This window comes from Artemia sp. Qi Xiang Cuo, chromosome 1 (assembly GCF_049724085.1).
Source record: "Artemia sp. Qi Xiang Cuo chromosome 1, ASM4972408v1, whole genome shotgun sequence".
NCBI classification, from domain to species: Eukaryota; Metazoa; Arthropoda; class Branchiopoda; order Anostraca; family Artemiidae; genus Artemia; species Artemia sp. Qi Xiang Cuo.
The window spans coordinates 46,991,816-47,010,698 of record NC_142794.1 but is presented as its reverse complement, the minus strand read 5'-3'; the positions used below and the strand labels follow the sequence as shown (position 1 = coordinate 47,010,698).

Here is an 18,883-nt window from a genome sequence, read left to right as displayed (position 1 = left end):
GAGGCTATTGATTACAAAATATGAAGTGAATATTAATATTTTCAGTACTTAGAAACGTCATGTCAATATATAAACACACAGAAATGAAACGAAAAAATACACACAATCTTCAATGACAATTAAAGAGCGAATTTAAAACATAAAATGGACAGGAATTACCTTATGCAAGATGTCAAACTTAAAGCAAGCAGAAATTACGTGGAATAAATATTACTGAAGTAATATGAACTTTGAAGTAAAATTTCCGAAAGCAGTTGTATTCTGAGGTGCTGATATCTCAATTTTAATAGTTGAAATTTAGTTTCTTTTAACTTGATTTTTGTTGTTGTTTCGACTGCAACTTGGTCATGCAGTTAATAGGGCCTTTGGTGGTATTCAAGTTTAACACGTCTGCTGTAGATTTGGCTCAAACTAGACAGGGAAACAGCGCCATTGCTTGAGAACGACTGTAGTCTATAATCCGCCTACTTTAGCAAAATTTATTTTACATCTAAGTTATCTTTGACAAATAATAGGGGTATATTCTCCCTCTTAATTGAGCTGTCTAATTAACCTTGAGACAACGCTAGATAATCTTCGAGAGTTAGATCCGCAATATTTAGTGCAAGAAATTCCTCGCAGAAGCAAGTCTAAGGTAAAAGTGGTAACCCTGTTTGCAACTCTCCTTCCACTCTCAAAGTAAACCAGCTTAAAATTTAAGGACAATATATTTTGTCTTTTGAGATTTTTGCTGGTGAGGGACAGATGGTGGTCATCCTGATAGTGTAGAAAAGAAAAGATATACCCGTGAGACAGGAGTCTTAACTGAGACAATTAGTTAAGCAAAACCATTCAATTGCTGGATTTGGTGATCTCAGACAGGGATTACCAGATTTTGGGATCACTCGGTAACAATAGAAACATTTAGCTAAATTGTTCAATTTTGGAAATCTTCATTCATCTGGAAAGGAGAAATACATCACTTGTACGAAGATTACAAAAAAAAAAACAACAAACAAACAAAACACAAATTTCCTTCTTTGATTAAATATGAAGAGAGAATAGCAATTAAGGTTCATTTCTTTTTTTGTGTGAATTTTTGGTCTGTGTTGCGGTATATTTTGACTGAATTTTTAGGATTTTTCATTTGCTCGATAGGAAAAGACTGTTCTTGCTGTATATAACCTATTTTGTTTTGAAAAGTTTTATTCCTTTTATTCAGTTTAATACTTTTTTATTTGGTTAGGTGCTGGGGTACTATCAATGGCTAATTCTGGACCCAACACTAACGGCTCACAATTTTTTATAACCTTGGCGCCAACTCAGTGGCTAGATGGTAAACACACCATCTTCGGTAAGGTTCTGATTTTATTTCAATTTGTGGCGTACTTTTTTTGCAGGCACAAAATCAGAATTTACATAATTGGCAAGTGTACGTAACTCCCAGTCATTCACTAATCTGACAACATTATGCTTAGGAACGGGTACCTGATATGAGTATTTCCCGATTATTTACAAATAGGCCTCAGTAAGTTTCCAATCCTCACATGAGAGTATTTTTCACTTCAGAGATTGCATATAATCAGTGAGTTGCTAGTGTATTGTATAAGTAGTTTCGAAAGTGTAAGCTGTTTTGTCTCACGGCTAGGAGATCCAGTTAAAACGTCAGAGATTTCTTTTTGGGGGAAGAGGTAATGGAAGGGAAAAGGGGTAATTTTCGAATTGGAAGAAGGTAGAAAAGTATTTTTTTTATTCCTTAGAAAAAATATACGCTTGTTTTTTTTTCTTTTCTATGCCTGTCGTCCGACAGGTTCTTTGGCTAGTTGCTGGACATAGTATACTTCATACGCAACAATGTTTGAATTCTTACCCCTTCTTAAATGTAGAAAATCACATTAGAATCTGTATTTTTGGTTAATTAATGCATTTTTACCAGTATATTCTATAGTTAGAGTAATCTAAAATAAGAGAAACGCCAATCCCTCACCCAGAAACAATATCATGGCTACCTGTCTAAGGAATATAATGCACCTAAGCTAATGTCCTATTAGCTTAGCTAATGTTCTATTTAGCCAATGTCTTATTTAGATAGAGAAATTAATTTTTATTAAAGATTTTTTATTAGGTCTTTAATAAAGACCAATATTCGCCAAAAAATCATATCAAACAGACCTTCCACGTGAAAATCTATAAAGATGTGTTTGTGGCAGGACTCAAATATTTTACTCACTTACTATATATATATTGGAAAAAAAAGAGAAAAAAGTGCAATTTTATAAATAAATAAAAATAAACCTCGTGGGAACCGCGAATCAATACTTAAAGAAGATAGGAGACAGAAGACAGCCCCCCCCTCACCCATCCTTATTCATCAAGAAATTCTTTATCTTATTTTTAAAAGAGGACACACTCTGAGCCATCCTAGTGCTTTCCGGTTGACTGTTCTATACCGAAACACCCACATGCCTAAATACAAAAACTAGACCTATTAGTGTGTCGTCTCTCTTGTACTAGGTCCGCGGAATTCCTTGTATCATAAGAATGGTACACAGAATTCGATGATAAAACATCACAAAAATGATTAGGTGCTAGTTTATTTAAACACTGATACACGAAAATATCGTTCTGATAACCTCAACTGCCCAACATTTAAAATATTAAAATGGCGATAACAATCCATTGTACGTTCACATTTTTCAAAATCACCGAGCAGGTGCAGCGCTTTATTCTGCACAATTTGTATCCGTTTAAAATTTACAACAAAATTACTAGGCCACACAGAACAACCGTATAAAACAGTTCGTGGTAACGAACTGTAAGTAAGGAGCGACCCGGCTCAATGATAACCGAAACTCTAAAAAACGGGATTTTGATACCAATAGATACGTCAAAAGAATCAGATTTTAATTCTGATTTCAAATATATAAGTTTCATCAAGTTTAATCCTACCCATCAAAAGTTACGTGCCTGAGAAAATTTGGTTGGTTTTCGAAAAAGGGGGAATGACCCCTTATAGAACATTAGTGAAAATCACACCACCAGATTCAGCGCATCAGAGAACCCTACTGCAGAGGTTTCGAGCTTCTATATGCAAAAATGTGGATTTTTCCATTTTTTGCCAGAAGAAAGATCACGGTTGCGTTTTTATTTGTTTGTTTGTTTGTTTTGTTTTTGTTTTTTTTTTTTTCCCAGGGGTGATCTTATCGACCCAGTGGTTCTAGAACATCGTGGGAGGGCTCATTGGAATGGAAATCAAAAGTTCTAGTGCCCTTTTTAAGTGACCAAAAAAATGGAGGGCAACTAGGCCCCCTCCCACGCTCATTTTTTTCTCAAAGTCACCCGATCAAAATTTTGAGATAGCCATTTTGTTCAGCATGGTCGAAAATATGATAAAAATGTCTTTTAGGATGACTTGATCCCCCAAAGTCCCCAGGGGGAGGGCTGAAAGTTATGAACTTTACTCAATGTTAACATATAGTATTGGTTATTGGGAAGTATACAGACTTTTTCAGAGGAGATTTTTTCTGGTAGGTGGGGGACGGAGAGGGTCGGGGGCTATATGGAAGGATCTTTCCATGAAGGAAGTTTTCATGGGGGAAGGGATATTGCTATGAAGGGGGCGCCGGATTTCCCAGCATTATTAAAGAAAAAGATCAGGAATTAAATAAAAAAAACAAGTTTTTCAACTGATCAACTGATTGTGATTAAGAGGTCATTTTTAAAGAACTGGAAAAAAAATTCGAACTATAGTTTAAAGAGCAGGGTATTGACTAGGGGGCGAACCCCCTAGTATACGTGTTAAAAATTTATGAATATAGAAGTTCGTTACGTAAGTTAATTTTAAGTTACGTATATTTATTACTAATAAAAACATTCGTAAATAAAATTAAACAAGTTTCGAGAAAGCCATTTAACCAAATTAATATGAAAATTGCGTTTCAATTATCCTTTACGGTGAGCCTAAATCAAAACCTGTATTAATTAAAAGATGTTCAAAAACTAAATAAAAAAAACAAGTTTTTTTAACTGAAAGTAAGTAATGACGGTAGAAGATAAAACAAAAAGAAAATGTACCATACATGAAAAGGGGCTGTCCCCTCCTCAACGCCTTGGTCTTTACGCTAAAGTTTGACTTTCTCACAACTCTATTTTTTTTAAACAATAAAAAAAACTTTAGCGTAAAGAGCGAGGCGTTGAGGAGAGGACAGCCCCTTTCATATACGGAATAATTTCTGTTCGTTTTAAGTTTTAATGTCGCTCCTTACTTTCAGTTAAAAAAACTTGTTTTTTTTATTTAATAAATATAAGGATGAATAAGTGAATTATATAAAATTTTCAAAACTGAGATAGGAAAAACATGTTTAAATCTACGAATCAGCCTTAAACCCCGCGCAACTTTCACCGATACAATTTCACTATATTTTTCCTATTTAAAGTACAATCAATCTGAAAACCAAGATACCTTGTATCAAATATCTGCTTAATCTCTGTACCATTAAAATTAACTAAACCGAAAACACTATCAATTACTCCAGTACGACTAAAAATCAAGTAATTTGTTTTACTCGTATTCACTGCTAAACAACTAAGACTACCAAAAACATGGAGGTTATGTAGCACTTTATTTGTTTTTGAAGCAAGCTCACTCAAAGCTTTTCCAGCAATTGTTATAGCTGTGTCATCCGCAAAGGATGGTATGGCGGCATCAGGAATGTAGGACTGTAATGTGTCGGCGTAAATTAAGTATAAAGGCGGACCTAACACGGAACCTTGGGGCAACTCACATAGTACAGGACGAGGTGAACTGACAATATCCCCCACTACTACACGTATTGATTTACCATACAAATACGAACGAAACCAATCAATCCAATTTCCTTGTATCCCTAAATGTTACATCCTATCTAACAACAGCTCAAAATCAACAGTATCAAAAGCTTTCTTAAAATTAATAAAAATAGTTAAAGGAGTAGAACCGCTCTCTAATACATGTTTAAAAAATCAAGAAGATGGTGCACTGCATTACTAGTAGAATGAGATTTTCGGAATCCAAATTCCGTGTCACATGAAAATTCAAGAGAATTAAGGTAGGAATACAGTTTCTTATGAACAGCCTTTTCAAATATTTTTGAGAACAGTGGCAGAATCGATATAGGTCTCCAGTTTAACATTTCTCTTTTTCGCCACCTTTATGTAAAGGTATAATTTTTGCTTGTTTTAAAGCATCTGGGAACTGGCCTTTTTCCATAGATAGATTCACCAAGTATAGAAGACAAGGCAAAAGATAGCGGCGACAGCCGTAAATGCCCTAAAGCCAAGACCGTCAATTCTTGCTGAACCCGACTTTATTGTTTTCAGTGCGTCCTCGAGATCAGACTGAGTGTAATTTACGAATTTCATGGAACGACCTTCCCCACGGTCATCAATAAACAGTTCGTTTTTATACCTATGATCAGCAACATCATTTTTAACATGAATTCCAACATTTGAAAAATATTTACAAAACTTATCACTAACATCTTTCTTTCCTTTAACTTGTTTTTCACCGACTACAAATTCATCCACTGGGTCTATAATGTTATTACCACGCAGTGCCTCATTTATCACTTGCCAAGTTCCCTTAACATCACCGTTTTTATCACGAAACGTCTCTGAATAATAATGTTTCGTTGATGACCTTCTGGTATTTGCTTTGACCCTGAAGTGATTATTTTGTTTAGTATAAATACAGTTTGTTTTAATTTGGATATGCTAGCAACTCTACTGATGATGATGACCGACTGTGTCATCGAAATATTTAGAGTCTTTGTTTGTATTTTTGTTTCACTGTCTAATAAAAAGACCTATCCCTATTTGGAACTCTTATTGATTTTGATGACCTACTTAGGGAGTTCAAATTGTTCCGACGTTTCCTGAATTCTTGAAGGTTTTTTTTTGCGTTGGAGAATCAAGGTGCAACCGATAAAGTCTGTTCCGTTCACTAATTTTTTCCAAGGTTTTATTCGTCACCCACGGTTTCCTTGGGACATTTTTCTTCTTACGAACAACCTTCACAGGGCAACATTTATCATAAACAGGTGAAAATGTTTTAAAAAAGTGTCAAACACCATCGATGCGTTTTCTTTTTCATTCATAACTTCCTCCCAAGAAAATATACTTATCTATTCTTGAAACTGTTTAAGATTTTCCGGCTTAAGATCCCTAAATGTCTTCTTCTCCATTTAAAAAGCCTTTTTTCCAGTGTCCCGAATTACGAACGCCAAAGGAAGATGGTCAGAACCTGGACATATGATCACGTCGCAATAACTTTTCGGTATAAGATTCACCGATAAATAAATATTATCAGTAAGGGTAGCCGACTGACTAGTAATCCGTGTCGGTATTTCTGCTACCGGAAAAAAATTGCGTGACAGCATAAGATTTAAAAAATCAAGGTTAGAACTGCTTAAATTAAGAAGATTAAAATTAAAATCACCAATAAAGACCCGATCCAATTTATTCGCTGGTGTATCGGAAATAAACTTTTCAAAATCATGAAGAAAATCCTCTGGATTAGCACTAAGTGGCCGGTATACTAAACAAACTAACAACTTTTTCTTATCCAAAACTTCAATCTCAATAGAAAAAGTTTTGATCTTTCCTTCAATCCAACAATTTAAATCCTTCTTTACTGTATATCTTGTTTGATCCTTAAATATAAATGCAAGTCCATCCCGCATCATAGAATTTCTTGATTTTGAAACCAGCTGGTACCCTGGAAAAGTATATGACGGGAGAAAGCTATCCTTTGTAAGAAATGATTAGCATATACCAGTAGAGAGGGGGGTTCTACTCCGAACGGGAGTCCATATATGGGCATAGAGTCCCGTACGAACCACGTGGTTAATGGGGTCAATGACCTAAATTTCCAAGGTCGATGTTGTTGTTGTTGTAAGTGCACGCTCTCAGCGAATGTCAAGGTCGATGTTGTTGTTGTTGTAAGTGCACGCTCTCAGCGAATGCTATGAGTCCAGGAACTTGGAACACCTGTGCTGTCGACCTCAATTCCCCTATCGTGAATCAATAATTCCCCTTAGAAACAACAAATTATTTCCCCTTTCTTGACAGATCAATCAACCAATGACATCATCTGTCAGACTTTTAAAATTTTCGCCTAGAAACGATTTTCCAGGAATAGATCCCAGTCATTAATGTCATTGCCTCGGAAACAACTCTTTTGGTCGAACTCCAAAGGATATTAATAACCAAACGCCATGGAAACGATTCTCTGAGAAACATTTTAGCGAAGAAATGTTTTAACACGGGAATCAGGTTTCTTATTAATTTGAAATGCATTAGCGCAGAGATGCCAAAAACAATAGGAACACGCTGAAATTACATTTAGGGATTATTTAGGCGAAACTGTTTTAGACAGGTTATGGAATTATTTCGGTGAAACAGTTAGAGAAATTTTAAAAGATGATTTTTGAAAAGATTTTAGAAGAGGATTTGAGGGTGAAACTCTGTGTTCATTATAATACACAAGTTTCATTTGAACAGTGTTGTGAGGTCCTCTACCCCAACCCCAAAGGGTTCCGATACCCCAACCCCGAAGGAAGCCCCTGGTACCCAAAGGTCCCCCCAGCTTCCCAAGAGCCCCCCCTCCACACGACCTCCGCCGACCCTCAAAGGCCCTTCCCTGGGCCTCACAGAGCCCCCCGGACCCCAAAGGGCCCCTCGGCACCCCCGGGCCCTCCCCCGGTCCTCCAAGGGCCCCCGGGCCACCGACCCGCCGCGGGCCCGGAAAGTACCGCAGGGAGATGCGCCGCAGGGGGATGCGCCGCGGGGGTGTGCCGCAGGGGATGCGCCGCAGGGGATGCGCCGCAGGGGATGCGCTGCAGGGATGCGCCGCAAAAAGTAAACTAAAAGTAAAAATTTCGAAATGTGATCCCCCAAACGCTCTCCCCTGCCCACAATTACCACGGACCCCCCCGATCCCCCACTGTTCTCTAGACTCCACACTCGTCCCCCCCAACCCCCACCGGCCACCCCCGGACCCCGCGTTCGGTGAGGTATGGTGTGTGTAAACTATGATTTTGGGTGTTTGGGGTGGTATTTTTTAGTTTTCTGAGTTGGATTTCATAGTCATTCATTGGTGTGTGTTGTCTGAAAACTATGATTTGGGATGGATGGTTTGCTATTTTGACCTTTCTGACCTTGATTTCTTAGACTATTATAGGTGTGTTTTGTCAAAAAAGTATGTTGTATGCTGTGTAGTTGGCTCTTTGGACTATTCAGATCTATAATTCTGAGTCTCTCTCAAAGGTGTTTGGTGTCTGAAACTTCTAGCTTCTGATGAGTAGTTTTCTATTTCAGACTTTTATGAGCTGGACTTTCATAGTGTATCGTAGGTGAATGTTGTCAAAAAGTTACGATTTGGGATATTTAAATTACTATTTCGGGCTTTTCTGAGCTAGATTTCTTAGTCCCTCATAGGTGTTTGATGTCTCAAACCTATAGTTTGGGATGAGTAGTTTGCTATTTTGTAATATTCAGAGCTTGGTTTCTTAGACTTTTATAGTTGTATGTTGTCAGAAACATCTGATTTGTGATATGTTAAATAGTTTTTGTGTCTTGTCCGAGCTTGAGTTATTAGCCTGTCACTTGTTTGTAGTGTCTAAAAAAGCGAGTTGGTTATGATTAGTTTAGTTTTTTTATTGTTTTAGATTGTTTTATGATACTTTCTTTTGTGTTTTGTTTCTTAAAATCATGTGGTGTTATATTTACTTTTATCTTATTTTATTGTAGAATATATATTTATTATTCTTTCGTGTGGGGTTGATGTCTGAACCCTCTCTTGTGGTATGTTGAGTTTGATTTTTGACTTTTCATAGATATGATTCTTATTAACTAATATTTGTTCATTGTATGAAAACTATATTTTAGTATCATTTGTTTTCTATTTCAGGTTCTTATGAGCTAAGGTTTCTTAGTATTTCATAGGTGTGTGTGTTGTCTGAAACTTATTAGTTGAGGTGTCTATTTTGATCTTCCAGGCATGTCTTAGCTAATGATTCATACTATTTGGTATGTAACTGTTGCCTGAAACTCATGATTTTGGATATGTACATGACAAGCTCTGGCTGCTCTGAGTTTGATATCGGAGCATTCCGTTTTTTTTGGTTGACTGAAACCCAATAGTTTTTAGATCCGTTTAGGATTATGTCGTTTGTATGCGCTGTATGAATAATGGTGTGTGTTTTCCTAATAATTTTATATTTTATCATCGGTTCATAGTCTGTAGTTTATTTTTGGTGTCTGAAACCTATGAGTTTTTCGTATTATTTTTATATTTTTAATTTTACTAGCTATGACTCATAGTAACTCAGAGATATTTTTTGTCTGAAAAACATAGTTTTAGGCTTGTTGTGTTATATATAAGTCTTTACTGAGATTAGGTTTAATAGTATTTAATATATGTGAGGTGTCGGAACTTATTATTTGAGGGGTGTAATTTGCTATTTTAGCATTTTCTGTGCTTAGGTTTCATAGTGTTTCTTAGGTGATTGTTGTCTGAAACTTATGAATTTTGATATGTAAATTACTATTTCGGGATTTTCTAAGCTAGATTTCTTAGTCTTTTGTTGATGTGTGTTGTCTGAAACTAATGATTTGGGATGGGTGGGTTGCTATTTTTGACCTTTCTGAGCTGGATTTCTTAGCCTTTCATAGGTATGTGTTGTCTGAAACTTATGATTTGGGATGGTTAGATTACTATTTTTGACTTTTCAGAGATAGGTTTCTTATAAATTCATAGGTACGTGCTGTCAGAAAATTATGATTTGGAATATTTAGTTTGTTTTATAGACTTTTTAGAGCTAGAATTCTTAGCTCCTCATAGGTGTGTGTTGTCTGAAACCTATAGATTTGGATGAATATTTTGCTATTTCAATCCTTTCTGATCTAAGGTGTCTTAGTATTTCATATGTATATCTTGTCTGAAACTTATTATTTAAGTTATGCACTTTGATATTTAAGACTTTTCATAACCAGACTTTTTAGTCTTTCTTAGATATGTGGTGTCTGAAACCAATGATTTGGGATGTGTGGGTTGCTATTTTTTGACTTTTCTGAGCTGGATTTCTGATGCTTGATTCCGTTGAGAGATTTTTCCAGAAGCAAAAATTTGGGGATATATTCCACAATGATTGCATCACAGATCTCAGAGACAATAATTTCCGTCGGAAAGTTACCACCCCCTCGTTCATTTGATTTTTCCTGTACCTTGCGCTGTATATCCTTCCTAATGTTTTTTCATTTGAGCGACTTCCTGCTCAGACGCTACCAATGGACCTCGAAATCCACTCACATCAGCAGAAGCGCTGCTAGCAGATCCGTCCTTATCTGTGCCACTTTGATTTTTAGCTTTTTTCAATACATCAAGCTAAATTTCCGGAAAAGAACGAAGTTCTTCGAACGTTTTCTTTACTCCTTTCGTGGTTTTCTTGGATGCCTCCTCTTTGTTCCTCTCGTAATCTACGAGTTGGCCCTCTACGATGAGTTGCTGATCTTGTGACCCGTAGCAGAATATCCGATAGTTCGTTGAACCCGTTGTAGTCTTTACCATCTCAATAATCCTCACTGGCCAGAGGGGGTGCCCCACAAATCGTGCTAAAGCTATGTCACCTGTCTTAAACTGATTAGATGGGGGATCATTACGAAACTGAATAAAGTCGCTAAACAAAGACTTACACGCAAGGGGGGCTTTTTTAATCCCCCCACTTTTCAATAAACGCCTTCTGAATATCCAAATTAAAACACTGAATCGTAACCACAAGTATTCACAGAATTGAATCAGCAGTACGTCTTTACTGGCTGATTGCTGAAATATGACTATTAGGTTCCGTTTGTATTTTTTAGCTTGCTTTTTTACTAATATTAATTAAAGAAAAATACTTTCCAAATAGCTTTTCAAATAAAAGAAAAATAATTCAAATAATTATATTTATTTATTTTTCAAATAAAAGTAAAGAGCCATAATAAAACTTAAAAGGAACAGAAATTAAGTCCTATAATAATTCAAAATTTAATTTACATGACTAGAAGTTACTTTAAAGAAATAATTAAAACCCAAAACGAACAAAAATTAAAACGAACAATCGCATCAGACGTAAATATAGTAGATGCTGAAATAGATGAATAATTAAATCCTAAAAATAATAAGAATTAAAATGAATACTCGAGTCAAAATTAAAATGAACAGAAATTACTACAAACTGGAGGTTGGCTACTGCCGTCCTAACTGTAAACCTTCTAAAGTCTATTGTGTTACTTGCATTTTATTGAATATTTTATGTATTTTTAACAGTGTGCTTTAGTTTTTCATAACGTCCACGAAAAAAATGTTTACCATATAATGTTATTAATTTCTGGAAATCTCAGTAATTCAAGATTCAAGATTTTATCTAGCAGTGATTTTTTTTTCTATGCTCTAATTATAAAAAGCAACTTTAAAATGTATTTTGTAAAATATATATATCTCTTAACATTAATTGCAAGTTCAAAGTTTTTAACCTAGCTGTTCTTGAGATATTTCACATCCACCCTTTTGACAACCTGGATACAAATAGTATCTTTTGATTTATTTCAAAATCCTCCTCAATATTCCATGAAAATTCAAACATAATACCTTTATCGTTTCTGAGATGTTGCGCCACCATCTTGGCAACCTGGATGAACGTAGTATGTTTTGATTTAGTTTGACATCCCCCTCATCATTCTCTGTAGGTTTCCAGTAAATACCACTAGCCATTCCTGTGATATAGCGGATAAGTTCTTTTGATAATTGAGATGCACATATGGTCTTATCATCAAGTTCAATACCTCCATCAACAGTCTCTTGAAGTTTCAACATGACACCTTTAATTGCTCCTGAAATATTGTTAACATACTATTTTGACAATCTGGATGCACTTGGTGTCTTTTGATTACTTCATCATTCGAATCGACATTTTCTGAAACTTTCAACTTAATAATCCTAGCCTTGCCTGAGATATTGCAGATACACCCTTTTGAGAAACGTAGCATTAGCATCTCTCTCAACACACACTGAAAGTTTCAACTTAATAGCATAAGCTGTCTTAAGGCATTGCTTGTGCGTCCCCTTGACAACCTGTATGTATGTAGTTTTGATTTAGTACAACACTTTTTCAACATTTCCTAAGGTTTTCGCCTTAATACCCCTAGCTTTACTAGCAGTAGCATTAGTGCCAGTAGTAATGTTATTAGCAGTAGCAGTAGTAGCAGTCGTAGTAGTAGATATGGTAGTAGTAGGATGCAAAAATTGCAGGAATAATACTAGTATTAGTAGTGGCAGTAGTACTAATATATTGCCTTTTCATCATCCCGTTAATCAAGCCCTAGAAATTTCAACTTAACACATTTAGCCGTTGCTATAACATTGCCGATGGGCCCTTTTGATAACTTCTATGTTCATAGTTTGTCTTTATTTAGTTCAACACCTTCCTCAGCACTTCCTGAAATTTTCAGCTTAATACTCTTAGCTAAGCAATAGTTACAATAGAAGTAGTAGTTGGTGTAGTAGTAGTAGAAATGGTAGTAGTTCTAGTATTAGCGTGCTCGTATTGCCTTTTGGTCAATTAGTCTTCCCCTTTAAGCATTCCCTGAAAATTCCAACTTAATTCCCTAATATGATGTCGAGTCTGGAGTCCCACAGGGATCTCCCCTTGGTCCACTATTATTTGCTGTATCTTTTAATGATCTATGTGGAGTTTTATCTAATATTGTTGATTCAATAAACAGTGGAGACCCAAATGTGACCCCTGTAAAAGCGTTAGTTTTATTTGCTGATGATACTAATTTAACGGTATGCGCAAGAACTGAAAAGAGTTGATCCGAGCAGTTGAACATGATATAAGTTTTATTGAAAAGTGGACTAGGTTGAATAACCTGAAAATAAATTTTAAGAAATATGATTTTGTGTTGTTTGTTCGTTCTAAAACGTATTATCCTTGGATAGATAAGTTGAGGTGTGGAAATTCGTTTATTAATAGAGTACGCTCGACTAGGTATTTAGGCTTTAATGTAGATGAGACGCTTAGTTTTTCAGATCATATAAATCGTACAACATCTAAAATTGCCCGTAATGTTGGAATTATTAGGAAAGTGAAGCACATTTGTCCGAAAATTGTCCTTAGACTTTTGTATTTTTCACTTGTTCATTGTTACCTTTTATATTGCTGTTCGGTATGGTCTTCAACTTTTCAATCCCATCTGAAACGACTTAGAGCTTTGCAGAATTCTGCCATTAGGATTTTAGCAAATTATGGACCAAGAAATTCAGTGAGAAATGCGCATTTGAAACTGAATATTCTTCCTCTAGCAGGTATATTCCTTTTCTATCGATCTATGCTAATGTTTGATATTACTAATAACTTAACCTCAGAGTGTTTTAGTGGCATGTTTATAACTGGTATGGATCTTCACAATTATAATACAAGAAATGCAGATGCTTTTCGGCGGCCGCTGTGTGAAACAACCCGGTCACAGTTCTCTGCTCGGCAAGTTTTGCCGAGCTCCTGGAGTCATTTACCAATTGGGGTTTTGCGTGAGCATGACCGAAGTATTTTCCGGGGAAAATTGAGGGATTTTTGTAATAATTTTCATCAGTTTGTTTGATTTTTTTTTTATTTTTTGTTTTATTTTTGTTTTTTTTAGTATTGCTATAATGGAATTTTTAGTTGCGTTGTTTTGTTTGCCCGTCGGCGGGGGATAATGTTTTGTTTTTGTTTATTTATATTGAATTATATGTTGGAAGTTTGAGTTGGCCTAACAAACCGAAAGGTTCCTTGGCGTTTTTTTTTTGTAATTTATGTATAAATGAAATTATGCTCCTGAAAAAAAAAAAAATCCATTTCACCCTTTTGATAACCTGCATGCATATAGGTTTAGTTCAAATTTTCCCCTCAATATTCTCTCAAATTTTTATCTTTATACCCTTAGCCTTAATATTAATAGTATCATAATAGTAGTGGCAGTAGCAGGAGCAGTAATAGCAGTAGTAGTGTTGTAAGAGTATTGTTAGTAACAGTAATAGCAGCTGTATTAATAACAGTAGTAGCAGGTACATGTTGCCTTTTGGTCAGTTGAACATCCCTTTCATGATGCCCTGGAAGTTTCAGCTTGATACGGTAAGCCATTCCAAAGGCTTGCTGATATTCCCTTTTGACAATCTGTATGTACATAGTATGTACTGATTTAGTTTAACTTTCCCCTCAACGTTTCCTCAAATTTCCACTTCAATATCCTCAGCCTTTGTCGTACTCAGTACAAAAGCGGTAGCTGTAGCGGTAGTAGTGGTAGTAGTAGTAGTGGTAGCAGTAGTAGTAGAAGTGGTGGTAGGAGTAGTAGTTGTAGTAGCAGTAGAAGTAGTAGCAGTAGTAGCAGTAGCGTACAAATATTGCCTTTTTTTGTCAATTGATCATCCCCCTCATGATTTTCTGGAAGTTCCAAATTAATACAGTCAATCATTCCTGAGTCACGCTCTTTTGGGAACCCGTATGTACATAATGTGTTTTGATTTAATTCAAAGCGCCCCTCAACACTCTCTGAAAGGCCCACCTGAATGCCCTTCGTCTTTTTGGACACTAAAGGTCAAACATCCCCACCTTTTTTAATAACAAATACTGTATGTAAACATTGGGCGAATCACGTTAATACCCTTTTTAGAGACCCAGGATAAAACATGTTCCCTTTAATAAAACCAAACACTAATGGAAAACTTGTATAACTTACAACCCATGCTCCAGGGACTGGGGGGGCCATGTCATTCCCGGAGGCATAGTTATTTGACCTTCTTGATTGCTTTGAACAAAATTGCTATCTCAAAATTCTGATTGGATGTGTTTAAGGGAGGGCAGCTAAAAATGACATGGAAGGGGCTGGCTACCCTCCGACCACTTTTGACTTTGATAAAGGACACTAGAACTTTCAGTTTCTAATTGAATGAGCTCCCTCTGAAGTCTCTGTGACCACCCCTTCCATATGGAATGGCTGTGGGAAAAAATAAATAAAAGTGAATAATACAGTGAAAGCTGATGGCCCTTAACTAGAGGCAATGGTAGAACGTTGCCTCTTAAAATGTGAATCCAAACTTATACAATGTTATGATTCTCGTATAACTTAAACATTAGATTAGATATCTTCATAGCTAATTTAAGAAAAACAAAAAATTATCTCTTTTTCCTTGGGACAAATCGTAAATGCTCGATTTTCGCAAGTCGGGCGTAAATGTACACAATTTTCGTGCTTCTGAATCTTCCTTCACATCGTCGTTCGTGCCTCAATTGTACACATACTGACTTCATGAATAAGATTTTCATAGTAGTGACAATTGATTTCAAAGCCTAATGGCAACCAGATTATTTTTTTTTTATCGTTTATTTGGAATTTTCTCGGTACTTTTAACGTATGGATACTCTAAATTCTAAGCTAGATGAAATTCGTGGAAAACCGGGTTCAATATGCTTTAAAGTTGTTGTTGTTCTAAATGTAAAAGAAGAACGAATATGCAGATTTATTATCCTGAATTTATTGTTGTCAGTTCTGTCTTTGTTTTTACTTCTTTAGAAATTCCCATTGAGTTGCTTTTGTTTCCATCCTGGTATTCATTATTCAAATGTATATTGCTTCAGTGATTCCTCGAAGAGATTAAACATGAAGTGAAACTGCTGAAATCACTCTGAAAAATTTGCAAACAATAAATTCAGCAAAATTCGGAGTATCATTATCATTTAACATTTGTCAAAAAAATTGTTTATTGGCATGAGAAAATATTCTTTAGAGATTGTTTGTATATGAAACAAGCTGTCCTTGTTCTTCAGGAAGTGGGAGAGGCTAAAAACTATCCTACTGAAGAGGGCAAGACTGCAAAAAAAAAAAAATGGTTTTATTCAATTTGAAGAAAACATTCCCATTTCTGGCACACACATTTCATTATTTTCGAGGCTTAATGGGAGGAGAGGTTCCAGAATTGTTTTTCTGCTGAAAAAAAATGCGCTATTGACGTAACATTGTTCCAAAGTTACTTTAAATTGGCTTCTGCAAACAAAGCATCAAAACAGTCGGAATACCTTTACGGTTTGTTATTTACGGTTAGGTTTTGGTATGTTATTTTTCAGATGACGCGCAGTCTCAGTTTCTCAACGGAAGAAGACAATTCTAATGTCAATCTGTAGCTGATATTCAGCTTTATCTATATACCACATTAGATTTTTTTTTTTATAAATAAGTTGAAAAGGTTTTTCAGTAACATGGATTCTTGCGACAAGCCTGCAGCTGTGATTAGTCCGAAAGAAAAAGATACTTGTGTCATCGTATCCATTATTTTCAGATCTCTTCATTCACTGGGCCAGATTACTGACATTTTTTAGACGTTTTCTTAGAAAATAATATAAACTGGCTTTAAAAAAGGGGAAATGTTACCGCTAGATGGCTGAAGCTTCAAAAACCCTTCTAACAAACTTTATGCAGAGTAAGCTTATGGGATGGCTGCAATGCCTGTGGCGTGGGTGGTAAAATGAGTTATATGTAAGTAAGCAAAAGTGGGTTGCTTGTAATATTCGAATTTTAGTGTTTTCATTCAATTATGGTTATTCAATTCGGTTAGTTTTGTTTGGATAGCAAAAGGAATTATTCTTTTTGCTTTTGTTCCAAGTTGTGTAGCATATGTTTCTATCATTTATTCACTTGTATTCCTTTAGTAATTTTTCTTGATCTATGCGCACTTTTCCACTCAATCCATGCTAAGTACTGAAAATGTAGCATAGAATCAAATTCTAATGGCGGAATCTGCTTTGTATTCTTTCTTTTAGATTTTTTTTTATAGAATTTCAGGGAAGTTTTTTGGAGATTTGTTTAATTGGCTTGCTAAAAGATGAATATACTGCTCGATTTCCCATTTAGCGCTCTTTCTAAGTATAATTATCGCTACCGTTGCAATCGAATCTAGTGCCCGGATGCAGCTTAAGCCTAAAGACAAATTTTGCTGACTTTGTTGGTTTGGACTCTTTTTGTACTTATTTCTAACCAAAGTTCGCTCATAACGCCAATTAAAAAAAAAAAAAAAAAAAAAAAAACAAATAGCGAAATCAACAAACATGGTGTTTAGCATTAGAATTTATTTGTTTATCTGTAACTAGACATTTTGGGGCTAGGATACGAATTCCGTGGTGACAGTTGCGATTCTTATGTTTTTAATTTTATGGTGGAATTTACCCATACACTCTATTTCGAGTTTCAGCTCGGTAAGGTTTATTGCCCCCAAGCCCCAAAAAAAGCAACTTATTATTGACTGGGTGAAAATACCCTCCCCCCATTGCCTTTGTCGGACTCTTTCTTCCCCTACTATGTTCTCTAACTTAAAATTCAATGCATGGAATATCTCAAAGCCGGTATCCACTCCTTGCTGGACATTCTTCTACCTGATTTCTCCTTGTTTCGACGGTCATCTTATGTACTAATGTGTAGGCAGAGGGTGTTTAATGGTGAGTCCAAAGGTATATTTATCTATTATCTAACGGATTCATTAATTCTGCGACAAAACCTCTAAATTTCAGTTTGATTATTTGTTGCTTTTTAATTTTTTTTTACATTTCTAGTTTTTAAATTTTAAAGTAATTCATATTGGATTTATAGACTATTACATATCGTTTTCTTGTTTAAATTTGTTTTGTTTCGTGTTAATTTGTGTAAACAGGAGAAAAGGTAATGCTGCTTTTAGAAGAGCTCGATAGGTAGTACTATATCAAGTTGTAAAGCAGACAAATGACTTCGAAATGGTAAATTATAGTTGACCGTTCTGTTGATCCAAAGGACCGTATCGAGCTAAAAAAAAGACAGTCGACATGAAAATGGCAAATTACAATTTAGGCCATCATCAATAGTTTTTACTGTAGTAAATCGAGTTACCGAGTCCTTTGCGATTTGCAGCTATTTTTTTTTTATTAAAAAAGCAGAAAAGTATGGTTTTAATGTTTCCTCACAAGAGGTCCTGGCTCCTTTCTATTTCCGAACTTAATTCCTCCCCCAAGAAATCTTTGCACTTGAGTTTTATTTCGGCCCTGACAAGAACAATAGACCTCTTGATCTGATCGAATTTAGAATATTTAGCTAAATTATCCGTACTTAAATTCTGGGGCCAGTACTCCCCCCCCCCCGGAAAGTCTTTCCCTCCCCGCAGGAAATTCCTCCCGCGGAAATTTTGAGTAGCCACAGAGAAAGTACAAAATAGGTACCTCAAAATTAGGTGCTCTTTACTTTCATAATAACGACGTAGACCAGAAATATTCTCGGAAATCAAGAGGGATTATATATCACTTTCTACCTCCACCCACCTTCCTTAGAACTAATGCTGTATTTGTCAGAAGGCTCAATGACAGTTAAGATTCTTTGGCATTGAAATGTATCCTTTGTGGCATCTTTACCCATTCCTAGCTACAAAACGATCATAGAACCGAACATCCCTACTGTGGATGTTACAAGCTCTCATTTACAAAATTTGTTATTTTATTTATTTTTTTTTTGCCAAAAGAAGATCAAAGATGTGTGTTTTTTGTTCAGTTTTCCCCTAGGGATGATTTTTCCGAACTAAGAATCGTAGAAGATCGGGAGAAGGCTTATTCAAACAAAAATTAAAAGTTTTAGTGCACTTTTAGGTGACCAAACAAATTGAAGGGCAACTAGCCCCCTTCTCTCGTCCTTTTCCTCCAATGATATCCGATTGAAATTTTGAGATAGCTATTTCGTTTAGCATAATTGAAAGGTCAAATCTAAATACGCCTCTGGGGATGACATGACCCCCCACACGCCCCTAGGGAAAGGGCTGTAAGTCTTACAATTTGCCCAT

The 18,883-nt window shown here is 35.7% G+C and overlaps 1 protein-coding gene across 2 annotated transcripts in view; it reads left to right on the top strand.

The window, feature by feature from the left end:
• Cypl (peptidyl-prolyl cis-trans isomerase-like 1 Cypl) overlaps positions 1–18,883 on the top strand; it is a 41,454-nt gene that overhangs the window by 16,425 nt on the left and 6,146 nt on the right. For both annotated transcript variants that reach the window (XM_089095168.1, XM_089095159.1), the window contains exon 4: positions 1,226–1,333. In XM_089095168.1, the coding sequence (XP_088951294.1) occupies positions 1,226–1,333 (108 nt within the window). The remainder of the gene's footprint in view (positions 1–1,225; positions 1,334–18,883) is intronic.